General features: G+C 43.7%; 3 protein-coding genes across 3 annotated transcripts; 1 reads left to right on the top strand and 2 right to left on the bottom strand.

Moving 5' to 3' along the window:
* Positions 1–387: 387 nt before the first annotated feature.
* On the bottom strand, positions 388–3569 carry gtf3ab (general transcription factor IIIA, b). The gene is made up of 9 exons (XM_014181506.3): positions 3392–3569; positions 3098–3192; positions 2693–2789; positions 1913–2001; positions 1762–1835; positions 1582–1665; positions 1196–1431; positions 1013–1066; positions 388–927 (listed from the first exon to the last, which is right to left on the bottom strand). The coding sequence occupies exons 1-9, from the start codon at positions 3503–3505 to the stop codon at positions 799–801; spliced, it is 972 nt and encodes a 323-aa protein (XP_014036981.1). The 5' UTR covers positions 3506–3569; the 3' UTR covers positions 388–798.
* Positions 3570–8728: 5159 nt separating this feature from the next.
* Positions 8729–11213, bottom strand: LOC106590450 (large ribosomal subunit protein eL21). Its single transcript, XM_014181507.2, has 6 exons — positions 11077–11213; positions 10250–10328; positions 9992–10053; positions 9755–9867; positions 9156–9306; positions 8729–8850 (listed from the first exon to the last, which is right to left on the bottom strand). The coding sequence occupies exons 2-6, from the start codon at positions 10314–10316 to the stop codon at positions 8761–8763; spliced, it is 483 nt and encodes a 160-aa protein (XP_014036982.1). The 5' UTR covers positions 10317–10328; positions 11077–11213; the 3' UTR covers positions 8729–8760.
* A 251-nt stretch (positions 11214–11464) lies between these two features.
* Positions 11465–15700, top strand: LOC106590448 (ubiquitin carboxyl-terminal hydrolase 12-like). The gene is made up of 9 exons (XM_014181505.3): positions 11465–11871; positions 12925–13005; positions 13156–13369; positions 13523–13758; positions 13953–14029; positions 14146–14229; positions 14315–14512; positions 14602–14680; positions 14788–15700. The coding sequence occupies exons 1-9, from the start codon at positions 11824–11826 to the stop codon at positions 14887–14889; spliced, it is 1119 nt and encodes a 372-aa protein (XP_014036980.1). The 5' UTR covers positions 11465–11823; the 3' UTR covers positions 14890–15700.
* The last annotated feature ends 3043 nt before the right edge of the window (positions 15701–18743 follow it).

Below are 18743 nucleotides of genomic sequence, written 5' to 3' on the forward strand. Positions count from 1 at the left end.
ACAGGTAGAGCGAGTGGCCGCTCGAACAATGAGAAGGCAGTCAGAGGCTAGGCCAGGTGGGACCACTAGCCACTCAGGGCAGATAAGTGTGAACAGCCACAAGGTCCATAAAGTGGTTTCCACAAAGTTGCTGGGATATCACATCCTACTTGTATACTAATTATTAAACTACTAGTCTATCAAATAAGCCAGTCAATGTGTTTACCAAATTCACCTCTCTTCTGCTGGAGAAGACAGACCTTGGGCCCAGTTATCACACTTCCCAGGATGATGGACCAGACTTCATAATATGCTTTGAAAGTGAATACATCATGTGAGACACACCATTGGGTATTTGTAAAGTGTCATAGTGCATTACAAAACCATTAACAGTCAAGGATCCAGCAATGCATTGGTGAGGATTTATTAGATAAGTGTTCGATACATAACTGAAATTCAGCTCTTGAAAACTAAACAAAAAGGCTTGACACGTAGCAAAGAATAGGTTGCTGTTCCACAGATTTCCCCCCCCCCCCACGGCTATGATGTAGAGTAGCCCAAGCTGGCGGTGCTATGATGTAGAGTAGCCCAAGCTGGCGGTGCTATGATGTAGAGTAGCCCAAGCTGGCGGTGCTATGATGTAGAGTAGCCCAAGCTGGCGGTGCTATGATGTAGAGTAGCCCAAGCTGGCGGTGCTATGATGTAGAGTAGCCCAAGCTGGCGGTGCTATGATGTAGAGTAGCCCAAGCTGGCGGTGCTATGATGTAGAGTAGCCCAAGCTGGCGGTGCTATGATGTAGAGTAGCCCAAGCTGGCGGTGCTATGATGTAGAGTAGCCCAAGCTGGCGGTATGGAGTTGATCAGCCAGTCTGCTGGTCTCAACCTGTGTGGAGGCTGTCCCCAACTCTGTCTTCCGAAGCAACGGCTTCCTCTTTTTAGGGTGCACCTTCTGCAAAAGGAAAAAAGCAGTGGTTTATAATATTACATGTAGGGATGTTATTCATCCCCATATACCCAACAATACCAGTGTTTACCTGCAGCTTTTTCCTCTCTGGGTCATGAACCACTCGGTGTCGTCTCAAACTCTCCTAAGGAATATAAAAACACTTCGTTTTACACCAAATATTCCACTCTAAGAGACAGATTGAGTTCTCCAAAACTATTTGTGATGTGACAGGATACCATATTGTAACTTGAGTCTTGTCCCATGAGCCCACCTGCATAGCGAAGTGCTTGCCACAGCCTTCGTGTGTACAGGAGAACGCCATCTTTCCCTCATGGTCTGACACAACGTGGTTCTCCAGGTTGAAGTGGGTGGTGAAGGTCTTCTCACACCCAGCGTCGGAGCACTGGAACACCCTCTTGGGCGCACCGGAGTGGACCCGCAGCTGGTGCTGCTTCAAGAACCATGCCTCCAGGAACATCCTACTGCAGCTATCACACTGTAGCTCGACTGAACACACAACCAGTGAAGACTTTACAATTGGATCAGTTTTAAAACTATATAATCATTTAGGACCATGAGAGGGGTTCACAAGACAATGCAAAGGGATGAGTTGCAGCATGGTCAAGAGGGTGGCAATGTTTTGGAGGGCCTACATACTTCTGTGCACAGCCTTCCTGTGCTTCTGATACTCTGACCAAGTCTTCCCCTGGAATGGACAGTCCTCCACAGCACAGGGGTAACCTGGGAAAGTTAAAGGCTAGATATAAATGTATGAAACACATCTACAGGACCTCTGATAAGACTTTGAGACGGGTATGGGGCATGTGTAGGGCTCACCTTGGTGTACTTTCTCATGGCGCTTCAGTTGTCCGGGAGCAGCAAATTCTCTCTTACAGCCCTCAAAGATGCACCTATGGGAAAGGGTCAGAGTTCAGCCTGATGTGGTAGAGTCTACATTCTCTTGTAGAGACCAGTGTGTTATACTTACTGAAAGGGCAGCAGTTGTGTGTGTTTAATCTTGTGTGTTTTGAGTTGGTTCTTCTTATTGAACTCCATCCCACAGTGCACATGGTCACACTAGAACATAATTTACAAACCTTTGAATGAAAATTAGCAGGAGGACCATTTGTCGTAGTCCAACATTGCCATCACTATTCCTTTAGCCACACTTGGAGGTGGAAGTCTCAAGGCATTCAGAATCTCATGTTTACCATCAACTGTTTCAGAACAGTGTCAAATGAAACCTAAGGCAATAGGGTGATGAATGTGAACCTCAGTTTAGGCGAGTCATGAAAACGTAGTGGTGCCTTCATCCACGTAGGCAATGCCATGCAGACAAGCGACGTCTAGTTTGTCATGAATGTTGATTACAAAAAACAAAAAAAAAGTCCACTTACTCTGCATGTTGTCTGGTGTTGGTCATTCAGCTGGTTGAAATTAGACAAACTAACCGCAGGAAATTATTATTAAACAGGCAAAACGCAGGTCTACTTCTGTGGCAAGATGTCTGCCTATGACTGAAGGCAAGTGCACAAGACTACATGCACACATACTAACAGATGTTTACATAGTTTAGAGCATGGGCTTCAGTGCTGGTGCTCTAAACACCTCAAATTTCAAGCAGCAGTAGAGTAACTTCAAATGTAATTCTTAAACATGCTGGCTTAAGGAAAATGTCCACGATTTTTGCAGGGCTTCGTTTCAGACTAAACCAAGTGGTATCAATGATTCATTTGGTACGTCAAAGTCTAACTTCGGTTTAGCCAACCTTATAGTACTTCTCCTGGTGCTGGTGAACGCGAGCCATGTGATTCTTCATGCTGGCATATGTGACAAAGGCCTCGGAGCATCCTGCAGCCTGACACCTGCAGACGCACAGAAACAGACGAGTGACCAGAGGGAAGGTTGGAAGAGGAATAATGAATTGCATGACTCATAGCACAATGGGTTAGAACTACTCGAGTTCATTCAGAAACATTTGATTCAAAACCATTTACAACTCAACCCTAGCTTTGGTGCTAGTCTTTACTTTAGCCAACTGACTGTCCGCCAAATCATATGGAAAGGCAACAATGAAACATTGTTGAAGGCAGGAACAGCCATACAGGCTCATACACAACCGGTCATTGACCGTGAACCATTGCCCTATAGGATAGTGAAGCATCATACGCACGTGTATGGCTTCTCTCCACTGTGGCTCAGCCCGTGTCTGGTGAGCTGGTAGCGGGTACAAAAGCTCTTGTCACAGTTCTCGCACGAGAAGGGTTTCTGTCAAAGAGAAAGATGAACAAGTAACAAAACACTATAATACGTGTTTCTGACCGCAGACATTAATTCACGTTCAGTTGTATTTCACTTACGTCAATAGGTTCATTCTTTCTGATTAACAGATATTCTAAATTCAGTACATAGGATCTGATCTGGACCATCTGTTGAAAGATACCAGCTGGGCAGGATAGGTACTCACCAAACCTGTGTGCTTGCAAAGATGGGCATCTAATTTCCATGATTTATTGAAGGTGGCATTGCAGTTGACAAAAGAACAAATAAAGCTTCTGTGGACTTGAATCCTTTCCCCCATCTTTAATTGTACAGATGACAGTGTTTTGATAACGCAAAACCAATAGGGCAGGTCGTTTATCGGCCTACATGGGTTAACACACCTGAGGACTATATATTTTATTGGGCGATACCACTGTTGGATAATACAGGGGTGTTTCAATCCACGCAATGGAACGTGAACAAAATAGAAAGCAAAGTCTGGCTCTGTAATAGCCTAAATTAATTTCAGGCCTAAGTACTATCATTATTTTGGTGAAATATTGATGATTTATAAATTAATATTGGACACCTGCTTCGTGATTTTATTCAGCCATCACCCTACATTTGAACATAGTTAGTTCCTGATTGGAGGAGGTTGGAACAGTGAATTGCTGTGCATTGACGCACAGCTGACTTTAAAACAGCATATAGCAAGGTACTGTAAAGTGTAGACTGATTATTTGATCTGGTTATGGCATATGTGAGAGCATGGGCAGCCCAATTGAGGCCATCTTCATTTTGAAGTAGTCCATTTTCTTCTTCTACTACTTCTATGAGTTGGTAAACAAACTGAAAGGCAGGTACAGGTATAAAGCCAAGGTTGGCGATTTACTGCCACCTGCAGTTATGAAATGTTTGCTAATGAGTATAATTAATTGGCTGATCCCGCTGACCTGGATGGAATTATGTGATCCTTCCTTAACTCATAGGAAGTCCCACCCAGTTGACTACTTACAAAATGGTGAAAGTCCAATGGCACTGCCCATGACACAACAGGTTTTTGGGCATTAGAGTCTGCTATCAATCCTCATGGGTTAATTAATGACGCACTATGCAGAAATCGCACCGCCATTTCCTGGTTGCTAAAATTCAAATAGTTCACATAATTCCAGTTTATGTGACAAAACAAGCAAGTATGGTGTAGAGAACCATTGTACTGTCTAAACGGCTGTGAAATATATTTTCTAGAACTCAAAATATTGTATTTTCAACTGTTTGAAGCTGGTGTACAAAATTGAAAGTAAAAGACAGAAATAGCACACAGAGAACAGCTCTACCACTTCTTAGACTTGCTTTCAATGAGAATGACAGATTTATAACCCACATTTCTATGTCAATTTGGTTGGGTCATCCAAAAAGTTACATATTGCAGCTTTAAACTTACATTCATGGCCTACTATGAAATAGGCTACTGCTTGAGATTGAGGCAAAATAGCCTCTTGTAAATGGATGTGATTGGGTTTCTGGCTCTGATTTCCAAGACCTAGATTAGTCCTATCTGTTATTGGTGAATTCAGTAGACTAGACTAGTCATTGATCATTTTTACTGAACAGCAGTTGTTGCAATTCAGGTCTTTGAGCTTGCCTGTTTCTGATTGATTGTAGGCTTTAAAACTGTCACGCAGGCTCCTGACACTGTGCATCGCTATCTTCTGTCTGTGGTGTGTGTGCACGATTGTAGTCTGAGCTGAGCGACTGTCTGTCTCCAGTCTTCACACACCCGTTACATTTACAGCCCTAATCGTGATCTTATCAACCTCCTCCATATTGTTCTATGATAGGTGTGATTTAGTCACAACCCAGTCTTCATTCTACTGCTCTCTCCCAATGTGATGCTCTTCAAACCTGACTCCTCCAATCCTGTTGACAGTTCAACCCACTCCCAATTCTATGACACTGCTCTTTATTTAGACTTAATTGGATAACAGTATAGTATGTTTCCACAAGGATACTTGAGTTGTGAATTCAGAAAAGCTTGACACAAATCAGAAAACAATAGAAAATCTTCAATCCAATATGGTGTGTACATTACCAAACGATTAGAGACCAACTACCATGCATGTACCATGATCTGGTGTGAAATCTTAGAATGGCTTCTCTGAATGAGGCCTATTGAGAACTCCAGGGCCGTACCTCTGCTCCCTCTACGCTTCAGGTCACCCGGCCTCTGTCGGCCGCCATCGTTATCAGCCTTTCCACCTCCACGTCCGGTCCCCGACTGTCCCAGTCCCTTCACTGACAGGGGACTGGATCGATAACCCGGGGTCTGTATCTGTGTGTGGCCATGGTCTACACTGATAACCAATCCTGGCAAGTGAAGGTGGAAGAAAGACCCTATCTGTCCACTATCACCTAGAGAGATACAGTGCATTCTGTGTAATCAGGCCAGAGACAAAGAGAACTGAGAGATGAAACTAGCAGAGTTGAGAGAACAACATGAAATCATTGTGAATTGGAAGAGAGAGACAGTCTGATGTCTGTCGATATATCATCCCATATGGCTTCTGCTCTCCACCGTCCACCAGTGGTGTGTGTTTGTGAAGGCTTCTGCTCTCCACCGTCCACCAGTGGGGTGTGTTTGTGAAGGCTTCTGCTCTCCACCGTCCACCAGTGGGGTGTGTTTGTGAGGCTTCTGCTCTCCACCGTCCACCAGTGGTGTGTGTTTGTGAGGCTTCTGCTCTCCACCGTCCACCAGTGGTGTGTGTTTGTGAGGCTTCTGCTCTCCACCGTCCACCAGTGGTGTGTGTTTGTGAGGCTTCTGCTCTCCACCGTCCACCAGTGGTGTGTGTTTGTGAGGCTTCTGCTCTCCACCGTCCACCAGTGGGGTGTGTTTGTGAGGCTTCTGCTCTCCACCGTCCACCAGTGGGGTGTGTTTGTGAGGCTTCTGCTCTCCACCGTCCACCAGTGGGGTGTGTTTGTGAGGCTTCTGCTCTCCACCGTCCACCAGTGGGGTGTGTTTGTGAGGCTTCTGCTCTCCACCGTCCACCAGTGGGGTGTGTTTGTGTGGTTAATGTGTGACAGACAGGGTCGATATGGCTGCTCTGGGCTGCTGGCTGAGTTGACAGCCTCAATCTGTATGTCAAATGTGTGTGATTAAGGAGCACATAGTAATCCACTGCTTTTACCCACAAATCCCGTTCCACGCTCCCCCTCCGCTCTCTCTCTCCTCACTCACTGTCCCTGACTGTTTACTTTTTCCTCCTTCAATCAGTAACTCCCATGAGTCAGCGCTCCAGATGAAGGCCTGTTCTGTCTGTGACAGCAGATTCACACACACAGCATATGTTTGACTATCCTTGTGGGGACAAAACATGTATTTCCAATCAAAATCCTCTTTTGCATAACCCTAAACCTAAAATAGCCTTTGTCCTCGTGGGGACCTGGGAAATGTCCCCATGAGGGAGAATTTTCCTTGTTTTACTATCCCTGTGGGGATTTCCAGTACCCACATGAATAGCAATACAAGTTTCTGGAAGTCTCCTTATTTCTCTCACACTATTTGTCATTTCCTTGTATATTCTATCTGGCAGGACTGATATCACTATGAGGAAAGAAAGATAGGTGAAATAGTAGGTCCCAACACCATACTGTTATCTATACAACACCCAGGCCTCAATGTAGTCTATATTGATCAATAAGCAAGGATTTGGATGTGCCTTGCTGATTGATCACATTGATTTTGGGTTCATGTGTAACCCCAGCTTGTGTTCGTTCAGCTTGTTGGAGACTTATTACACCAGTTTGATAAGGCAGGTGTCTGTACCTTCTGCCCTTAGGGAGACAGCTAAGGATAACAGAGGGTTATACAGCCTCCCGAGACCCAGCTATTTATTTTTGTTCTCTAGTGGACATCCATTTTAATTCCGTATCTCTGAGGCCATACATGCCACTGTATTAAGTCCGGTTGTCCTTTTGGAAGGACATTCTATGATATCATTTTCAATTATATCACGCGGGGGTTGTGATATTGACCACTACATTTTCCTGGTTCTTAAAAAAATATCTGGAGTCAAAATTAGTACATTTTAAAAGAAGTGTGTGTAATTATTACTTACAATTTTTGTGAGTTTGATATTCAAATTGTTTCTAGTAAGTGAATATCTCAGGACTAGTTAAGTGAGTTGTTATCAAGAAATGTCCTTTGTACTGGACATTTCAAAAAGCAAAGTGATAAATTGTCATATCTTAAATTCACAATATGCCTCATTATACCTGAACATTTTTTAAACACTCGAGTCAGTTTGTGCTCTTCCTCTCCACACTACTATAACCCTTCCAGCTGCTGCTACCATCTCAGGAAACTAGTCTAATTGGAGTAAATATTGGGTAAAGTACTGAGGTGGGATGAGATAACATACAGTGTTTGTCAGATATCCAGTCAGCCATTCAGCCTCCACTGATTAAACAGCACACGTCAAGATACGACAGGGGTGGTCACTACACACACACCAACCACAGAGTACACAGTCACACACACACAACAGTCTGACTGCATGGTCAGATAACCAAAGATTTAACACCTGAATGAAGAACAATGCATGCAATGTATACTCTACTATTGATTCTCAGCGAATGCTGTGATTGTACTTGAAGGACATTTGGTGCTCAAACTGTCAAACCAGTAGTGTTCTCTACTCATAATTTGGAAGGTGCTTATATTTGTCCTATTTCACATCTGCAGGTGTGAAATATGCATGTGTGATCTGGAAATGTTTATTTTGAATCTCCCTCTCCCTGAGACATCTTCAAAGAGTGGAGTCACAGCCGGAGTCATCTAGGACACAATCAGCGTATAGTGCATTGCTTTCTCTGGAAATATAATCCCAGTATCTGTTCATCAGCATGCTTATAGGTACCTAGGTATTCAGTCACGGGAATGTAATTTCTCACATTGAAAACCAAAGCAGCCTATCGCAGCTCAGTCTTAAGTAACACGGCACTTATCCTGGTGCACATTGCCCTCTGCTGGACTGACTGGCATTCCAACAGACATTCAAGGGTAACATTGAACAGGGTGCAAAGTTCAAAATGGTGTAAGTAGACTGATAATTTGGCACAAATCAGGTCTGCCTTGTACATTGACACATTCACAACATGTTCAAGCATTTCTACTCAATATACCCCAGATTGTCTGCTTTATTTTGGGCGATTGACTGCAAATGTACAATTTTGGGATTGGGTAACTCAAGTGTAGTATTCTTAGTGTACTTTGAGACCGTTGTGCTCGTCATTCTCAGCTCGCCGGTGAAATAGAAATAGCATTTAATTTCACTTCACTCTTTGAGTGATCAATGGAGGAGAATCATCACTGAACGACAGCAGCAATATTGGTCGCCCTGGTTAGACGCGACATTATAACTAAACTAACACTCAATCTTCCCACTTTTTCTCCCCCAGTCTTTGACATGCAGTAATAATGCCTAACCCATGGTGTAATGCATCCATGTGTGCATGCATAAGAGACTCAGGTCCACACAAATCATTGTGTATAAACATTTTTATTTTGGTCAGCAATTATGCCATGAACTCATAAGGTATGGGCTCCAGCAGCTGGGGTTCGTTGCCCTTGGTGCTGACGAAGCGGGCGTCACGAGGAGCTGTGGGCTGTAGGGGGAGACCAGGAGGAAAGGACAAATGTATAGATGAGACGCACTACTTCAAATACAAACAATTTAAAGGACTATGTATTAGAAATAATGACATGGCTGAATTAACATTACAGAATGTGTCAACCAAGCAACAGAACTGTATTTACACAACATTCCACTAGATCAGCATTAGTGTCCATTTTATATCTTCAATCTGGACTGTTTATGTAGAACTGTGACAAACATGGTCCTGGAGGGTGTACAGGACACAGAGCATTTAAACACTACTGCTAATGGCCCAGGTAAATGTGCTCTCCATACCTGGCGTTTCAGCTCCACCCAGGTGCCCTTCTGCTTGGCCTCCACCTTCCTCTTCTCGTTCTCCTTGACGCGCTGCAGGAAGCTGTCCCTGCTCTTAGAGTGCTTCACATGCTCAATACGCACGTTGATCCTCTTTGCCAGGATCTTACCCCTACAGAGAGAAGGGGACATGGCTTTCAGCTCGGAAATAAAATGCAGAGACGTGGCCTGCAAAACATACAAGAGGCTACTGGTCACTTACCTATGACATGTAAACAAAGTAATTGACATCATGACTTAACAGAAAACATTACACTTCCAATTAATGGCGGAATAATCTGTTTTTTTAAGTGTCTCCAACAACCCTAGTTCAAACATACAGTAAGTACTTGGCTGGGTGCTGAAGGACAAATACTGTCCCCCATGTGAATGACCACTTAGGGTCAGCCCTGGTTTCAAAGTGAAGATGGGGTTCAGATGCAACAGACTTCTGCAAACATAAACCTTCCTTTACAAAGAAATCAAATGCAACTCCAATATAAGAAAGAGCATCCCATGGCCAAGCTGGAAAGTAAACGGATAGTGACAATTTGACATACCCCTCAACACATTGTACTTACTTGACCTGCTTGTTGACAATGATGCCAACAGCATGTTGGGTTACGTTGTAGACTCTACCCGTCTTGCCGTGGTAGCACTTGTGAGGCATTCCTTTCTGGATGGTACCTGTACCCTGGAGGAGACATTCACAATCTTAAGAATTCTGTTTGGGGGAAGTCCAAAGAGAAAAATATAACTAATTCAATGTAAGTGCAGTCACTACCAGTAAACACTTAGAAAGGTGGAAGAAAGCCTACCTTGATGTCAACGATATCTCCCTTCCTGTAGATACGCATGTATGTAGACAGGGGAATGGGGCCTGAGGAACAATGTACATATATTATACACAGCCAACCAAAACTCCATTCTAAGATGGACTCAAGAGTAACCACTGATGGCTACTCCGGTGTGGATTCATGCCAGAAACACCCCTAACCTTGAGTTACTCATTTTAAATAACTTAAAGTGACCTAAGGCATTCCAATAGATCTTCAGTCGTTCTGATATGAACTCACCATGCTTGCGGAAGGCCCGGCTGAACATGTACCTCGTCCCCCTCCTCTTGCCTCTTGTGTTGGTCATGATGCCTGATTACTGGAACATGGATATTCAAATGTCAGAGAAACCCAATGGCAAAGTATAAATCATTTATTACAGTGACTGTAAAATGTATGGTTACAAGGGTGGCTGAGAATTATGTAGACTGATTTAGTCAAGTCAATGGATGCATTACTGTCACATACAAAAACGTAATTAAACCGTATCTGACATTTAGCTAGTTAGCTTATAATAAATACCCTGGTCTGATTAACCGTCACCTGACAACTGCAATGTGTTGACAAAGTTAACTTGACTGCAAAGACAAACTACACACCGGTAGCTTAGTTACTATAACGTTTCCAATTAAAAAATATAAGGGGACATTTAAAATAGGGCAACGTCCGTCAAAATACAAGATTTACGACAGAGCTTGCTAAAGCTAATTAGCTCGCAAACTATCCAAAACCGATAGCGCTTCATTTCCCCTGATTGACAGAATAACTTTGCTTCAACGTGACAGTTATTTTACAGGTCATGACATATTTGCAGTCTGGCTATGCCATTTTAAATTCCTAAAAACCGGCTAATTTAGCGAACACTGCAGTGGCTAGGCCCACATGTGAAGCCACGCTGCTACCCCATTCATTAATCATGCCAATATATGCCATACAGACATTCGTTAACGGATTATTTCTGGCCTCAAATGTAGAGTATGCTTTAACATACTTATATCAATGTCTTTACATACATTTAAAACGAGATTTTATGCTTTCACGGGCTGTAAAAACGGAACACATCTTACCCCCGTTTACTCGCAAGATGGCGGGTACAGCGAAAAGAGAGATTGAAGGCCCCGAAACTCCTCCTTCTGAAATAGAATTCAGGGGTGCCTTCATATTGCCTGAACAGAAATACCATTGAATTTGTCCCCTTTGCGCTGATCTAATGTCAGTTTTGATTTTATACCGTAATGACTAAACTCCCACAGGGGTTGGGTAAAATGATGATTTCAGATCAGATAATATTTGACTTCCTATTGGAGTGTTGACGCACTCTGAAGCGTCATGTCAGTGAACTGAGTGGTTAACGACTCATCTGATAGCAAGCTACAACTTTTGTTTGCAAAATGAATGGGAGAAATGCATATGTTGTTGTACATGTGCCTAAATAATCGAAATTATTTATGAACTGCTGATCGTGGCAGATTGCTAGCTGTATAGCTAGTTATATACTGTAGCTAGCTACACAAGTAAATTGGATTCTCGTTTTCAAAAGTTAACGTTAGCCTGATCAAAGATTCAGTGAGCTTGACTCTGGTTTGACATTTGATTACAGTCGTCAATCTCTACACAGCTGTGTCCAGAATTGCACGTGTGGGCATATGTGTGCGTTTCATATTATGTACGCCACAGAACATGGACATCGGATGGATATTTTTTTGCACGGCGCTAAGACCAAGCGGAGCTCGCATCGCCAGTCCAGCAGTGGGCCCTCATGAGGGTCCTCCTCGCCTCCGCGCGGTGATTGGGTGGAAGATGGCGCTGGGCGAATGGAAATCCTAATGACAGTTTCCAAATTTGCCTCTTTTTGTACCATGGTGAGTAAATGGCATCTACTACACAAATGTAAAGTGATGTGAGGATGGCATGACAACTGCGGTTGTGTTGTTTCCATATTGCGTGGCAGGGAAGATGGTTAAAATCTTCTACTTTCCCGTTGCTACCCAGTCACTTTTCTTAGCTAGCTAACGTTAGCTAAGTAGCTTCACTGACACGACAATCTTGTTTTCGTTTCACGTTCTTTAGTTAGCCTACCTATCTATGATAGCAACGTTAATATCGTAGCGTAGGTCTATATTGTTATATAGTAGCTGTTTATGTATGATCTTACATTTAATTAGCGAAAACAACAAATCAAATGCTGTGCTCATATCCGCCCACAATGTGACCTACTGACCGCACTGCATAGTTCTGCGGTTTCAGCACCGCTGTAGTTACCGCGTTTAGCTTACACATTCATTTTGCAGTAAAGCAGTGTGGGTGTCATGGCATTTGGACACGACCACCATAGTTCATTGTCAAATCTAACAAAGTTTATGGTCACAATTGGAAAATACATTTGCTCACACCTGTACTTTTCCTGGATGTCAATGATAATTTAGGTACCAAACTTTTCCACATAGCTAGCTGTATTTAACTACGTTGATACAATGTTGTGACTGATGGATGATACAGTGAGTTATCGTCCTGAAAACCAAACCACTTTGAGCTGTTTCTGGAACACAGTGGATGACTACATGATCTGCTGCGTGTTAAATTGCTAGACAAGACTGACATGTTGTTCCGTGTCTTGCAAAGATGGTTAAAACCCCTTAGTGTGGCAAACTTGTCAGACGTAATTCATTTGGATAATGCATTGGGTTTTTGTTTTGTTTATTTTTTTTGTGTTCATAACCGACCTCCGGCCATGTAGGTCTACTCAGGAAATCCTGTTTGCGGTGCATTTGCACAGCAGCTTATGTCAATCATGTTCCATTATCAAAGAATGGCACTCCCGCTGACAGCCATTGGCATTGGATATGAAATAGCATTGATACACACTCACATAGACCTATGCAAAAAAAGATCAGCATTTTGTTTCTGTGTTCCAGGGCGCCAATGCCTCCGCTCTGGAGAAAGAGATTGGCTCAGAGCAGTTCCCTGTCAACGAGCACTACTTCGGATTGGTCAACGTAAGTGAGAGTGCCGTAGTTCACATGTACATGTCTGCATAATCTGTTACAGATCACATGTGCCTTCTGCATATAGATGGTTAAAATCGGTGTGCATCCAGCTCTCAGCCTCACTCTCTGTATTCCTCATGTATTTCCCCCTCCATGCAGTTTGGGAACACCTGCTACTGTAACTCGGTGCTGCAGGCTCTGTACTTCTGCCGTCCGTTCCGGGAGAAGATCCTGGCCTACCGCAGCCAGCCCCGACGCAAGGAGAACCTGCTGACCTGCCTGGCCGACCTGTTCCACAGTATCGCCAACCAGAAGAGGAAGGTGGGAGTCATACCACCCAAGAAGTTCATCACGCGCCTACGCAAGGAGAATGGTGAGCGGGAGGTAGTATGCTTGCAGTTCCGGAAGGGGGGAATAGAGGAAGAAGTGGATGGTTGAACATTTTGTGGGTGTGGACATTTTTACGGTAGGAGTAAGACGGATGAGGTTGACACTCTCCCCTGTTCCCTCTCCTCTACCCCTGCAGAGCTGTTCGACAACTACATGCAACAGGATGCCCATGAGTTCCTGAACTACCTGCTCAACACCATCGCTGACCTGCTGCAGGAGGAGAGGAAGCAGGACAAGACCAACGGCCGTCTAGCCAATGGCTCACTCGACTCCCAGAACCACAACAGCAACGCCCCGCCCCCCTCCACCTGGGTCCATGAGATCTTCCAGGGAACCCTCACCAACGAGACCCGCTGCCTCACCTGCGAAACGGTACCTACCGTCTGAGTCTAACTCCCCATGTCCACTAGTGACGTCCCTGTTGTTGTGGTCAGCAGGATGCAATACTTGTCTGTGATACGCTATAGAGAGAAGGCAGGCTCAAGTTCTGTTGGCATGAAGATAGGCTGAATGATGTTTTTATCTGGCTCTAGTCATCACAGGATGCTGTTGTTTTCTCCCTACAGATCAGCAGCAAAGACGAAGACTTCCTGGACCTGTCAGTGGACGTGGAACAGAACACCTCCATCACACACTGTCTCAGGTAACATCTACAACACCTAACAACAATAACACATTACATACTGACTGACCTGTGCATTGCTTCTTCCTCCATGTGACTCCAAGTACCATGACCTCTCTCTCCTTTGCTCCCTCCAGGGGGTTTAGTAACACAGAGACTCTCTGCAGTGAGTATAAGTACTACTGTGAAGAATGTAGAAGCAAACAGGAGGCACACAAAAGGTCAGTGTTGACAGGGTTGTGGACATTAAAGTATTCTTTGATAAGTTTTTATCGCTACTATAAGGTATTGTGTGTGTGCCCCCAGGATGCGTGTGAAGAAGCTGCCTATGATCCTGGCTCTACACCTGAAGAGGTTTAAGTACATGGAGCAGCTGCAGCGCTACACCAAGCTGTCCTATCGCGTCGTCTTCCCTCTGGAGCTCCGCCTCTTCAACACCTCAGGAGACGCAACCAATCCTGAGAGACTCTACGACCTGGTCGCTGTCGTGGTGCATTGTGGGAGGTCAGTATTGTGTCTACAAGGTTGTCTAAAAGTATCCAAACTGACCATAAAGAGTGCGTGTGTTCATGACTGAGTTGTCTTGTTTTCAGTGGCCCAAACCGAGGACACTACATTGCCATTGTGAAGAGTCACGACTTCTGGCTGCTGTTTGATGACGACATTGTAGAGGTAAGCTAGTCGTGTGCGCGTGCGTGCGTGCGGGAGAACATACATGTGTGCGCCCTTGTGTTTTGTGCGACCCCACTGATCCATGTCGTCTCTCCTTCCCTCTGCAGAAGATAGACGCCCAGGCCATAGAGGAGTTCTACGGCCTCACCTCTGAGATCTCCAAGAACTCTGAGTCAGGCTACATCCTTTTCTACCAGTCCAGAGACTGACTGGCCCTGGAGAGGACAGCGCCTCCTATTGGAGCGGAGGAGAAAAGCCCAGTGCCTCAGCAGTGGGAATAATGGACCATACTAGTGTATACCCTCAGTGGGGTCACACACCTGCACAGGTGTCATTCAAACCTGTGTATATGGATCTACTGCAGCTCAGCCTCGGAGTCAGTTCCCCCGTCCTAGCCCCTCCCTCCCGTCCTAGCCCCTCCCTCCCGTCCTACCTCCCCCACACACCCTGTTACTTAGGCTGGAGATGCAGCTACAGGGGAGAGTTTTGTCAAAGGATCAGTGGATGTTGTATCAAAGTTTTGTGAGTTCGAAAGGTGTTTAATGAGGGTTGTACAGAGGTTTTGGGAAGGAGGTGTTAGTTATAGCATGAGTGTTTGGGTGGGGTGAGTGGGTATTTAATGATTCATGTGTTGTAATATCGGCCAGGCGTCTGCACGCTCCCTCAGACTGTAACACTGCTTTGTTGCCTGGCTGGGGCCCAGTCAGAGTAGACCAGTTTACTGCATGAACTAGGAGGGTGGAGGCGAGTGTTCCAAGTGTGGGATGTTTGGGTCGTGTATTTCTACCGTGTACAAAATGTGGTATTTGTATAAATATTATGAGAAGAATAAGATGATATTATCATAGGGGGGAAAAAACGTAAGACCTTGAGAAGAACATGTATTGACACTATGGTGCACTTTTGATACCTTTTTGTAGGTGTTGGAAAGGTTTATGTGAGGCTTTGCTTGAGAAATGGTCATTGTGAAATGTTCATTTTCTGTTTTAAAGAAAAATTAATAAAAGCTAATAAATAGTGTGTGTGTGACAAACAGGTTCCTGGTGCACACTGATGACTCATCTCTACTCAGCACTGCCCCTCAGTGGTTGTACCTGGTCACTACAGGTTCATACTGCAACAACACAATAGCAGTCTATTTTTAATCCATTCACACCTCCAGTCATGATGCTGCAGCCTAGCCCACCCACTGTTGCCTTAACAACAACAACAGGGCTAGATTATGCTAGGGCAGCTCATTGTAGGAGACTAGCCACCTACAGAGACATCTGAATAAATACTCTCACTGATCTGAGTGTATTACTCAATGGGAATATATTGCAAATGTATTTCCTTTCATTAATGGAAGATTGAAAGCGAAGGCCCTCAAGAGAAACAGAGTGGTTTGGAATAGTGGGATGAGGGCAGACAGAAGATGGAGGGATGAGAATTGGGAGGTGGTGGTGGCTGACACAGATTGTAGTTAGAGTAGACGCCCAGAATAGCAATCCACAGGGGGCTAGGAAGTGGAGAGAAGCTCTCCACATCAAAACTACATGCCATCATTATAGAACTGAAGAAAACAAATTAAAGGGAAAATCAACAAAAACATATATGTTGGTATTTTCATTAGTCCACTGTTGATATGGTCCCAAAATGTTTTGCGTATTAGCAGTTATATTTTCAAGATGTTGGACTTTCAAGATGCAAAGTTTCACTGGTCACATCATTAAAATGCATTCAATTTGAATTGAAGGAAGTCGAATTTAATTCAAACCAATTCAACTGAGATGTGAAACATGAAAGGCTCATTCATTTGACAAATCTTATCAAAAAGATATGCCACTTATTAATGCAATGAATACACATACCATTTCAAATAGCATACTATCTTGATTATAATTCAAATACGTATTTTTCCTTGTCATGAGACGTTAGATTGTTCCCTTCCATACTGCAGTGTTTGATCTAAAGCATTCTGGGAAATCTATTTTTTTCGGATATTTAAAAAATATTATTATAGACAACCCCCAACATTATCTTAGAATGTGACCACTAATGAGTTTAAAAAATGTAACGTTTCAACCTTATGTTAAATAGTATTAGTAACCATAGGCTACATGATGTCAAAATAAACATTACTATGGTGAATAATCCATTTGAATTTAAATTAAATTAATTAAATTCGACTTCCTTTCATTCAATTTCAATTAAAATTATTTTTACTTTGGGGTGTGGCCAATTAAAATTCAATTGAATTGGAATTAAAGAGCAATTTGCAGTCCAAGTCAGAATTAACCCCAGCCCTGTCTCACACATCTGTAGGAAATGGAAATGGTGATACCACACTCAGGTAACCAACCATAACCCGTCCCTGCACTTAAAAAAAGAGAAAGACACTGGCATTGGCCTAATGCAGTTTCTATGGACCCCTGCAAGGTCGGAGTTCATTTTCACATGTTAAGCCTAACATTTCACAAAACTATACAAGGTGTCACAAGGCTGCCATTATTTAGACTGCTGGCTGGCGGCAAAAATGTGATTAATTGTTCAGTAACTAAAGCTGCAACATGCAACTTTTTGGGCAACCAAATTCACATAGAAATGTGAATTATAGATATGTCATTCTCATTGAAAGCAAGTCTAAGAAGCGGTAGATCTGGAAAGGGGGATATCTAGTCAGTTGTACAACTGAATGCATTCAACTGACATGTGTCTTCCGCATTTAACCCAATCCCTCTGAATAAGAGGTGCGGGGGCTGCCATAATCGACATCTACTTCTTCGGCGCCCGGGGAACAGTGGGTTAACTGCCTTGCTCAGCGGCAGAACGACAGATGTTTACCTCGTCAGCTCGGAGATTCGATCCAGCAACCGTTCAGAAACTAGCCCAAGGCTCTAACCACTAGGTTATCTGGTCTATATGCGCTATTTCTATGCTTCCCGTGCTTAGGTTACCTTTTGCATCTTTTACTTTCGGTTTTGAACACCAGCTTCAAAACATCTGAAAATACAATTTTGGTTTTGATGGTAAAACGATTCTCTACACGAAACTTGCTTGTTTTGTCACATAAACTGAAAATTGGCAAACGATTTTTTTTTTGCATAGTTCATCTTTAAAGTTGGAAATTCATCTTTAAAGTTGAAAACATTGCATATTGTAAAATAAATGTTCGATCCAAAGCAAACGAATTATTCAACTGTCCTGTATAGCCTACCTGAACCTGTATGACATGAGCCACCCTCGCGCCTGTATAGCCTACCTGAACCTGTATGACATGAGCCACCCTCGCGCCTGTATAGCCTACCTGAACCTGTATGACATGAGCCACCCTCGCGCCTGTATGACATGAGCCACCTTCGCGCCTGTATAGCCTACCTGAACCTGTATGACATGAGCCACCCTCGCGCCTGTATAGCCTACCTGAACCTGTATGACATGAGCCACCCTCGCGCCTGTATAGCCTACCTGAACCTGTATGACATGAGCCACCCTCGCGCCTGTATGACATGAGCCACCTTCGCGCCTGTATAGCCTACCTGAACCTGTATGACATGAGCCACCCTCGCGGCTGTATAGCCTACCTGAACCTGTATGACATGAGCCACCCTCGCGCCTGTATAGACTATCTGAACCTGTATGACATGAGCCACCCTCGCGCCTGTATAGCCTACCTGAACCTGTATGACATGAGCCATCCTCGCGCCTTCTCCCAGCTTGGATAGAAAGTTGTTTAGCAAAAACCCGTCTACTAATGCCAAATACTACAGTCCACCTTCAAAACACTAGCTTAGTATGGATTGTTTCATTACGCAGTTTAGCCTATTATCCATAGCTATACCGTATTTAGCCGATATTAAGCTGCTATTTATACATTTTTTATACAAATTACACATAAAATAGTCTAACAATGAGGAAAACGTAGCCATACATTTAGCCACTATTTATTTTTGAACTACACAAATGGGCTGCAATCAAGGTAAATGAAATTAAATCTAACTTGAGATACTTCCCTGGTCTTCTTAAATCCTCCCGAGACATTCATTTGTGAATTATATGTGCATTAAGCTGCACACAATTTAAA

The sequence above is a fragment of the Salmo salar genome, chromosome 29, assembly GCF_965601325.2.
Source record: "Salmo salar chromosome 29, fSalSal1, whole genome shotgun sequence".
Classification (NCBI taxonomy): domain Eukaryota; kingdom Metazoa; phylum Chordata; class Actinopteri; order Salmoniformes; family Salmonidae; genus Salmo; species Salmo salar.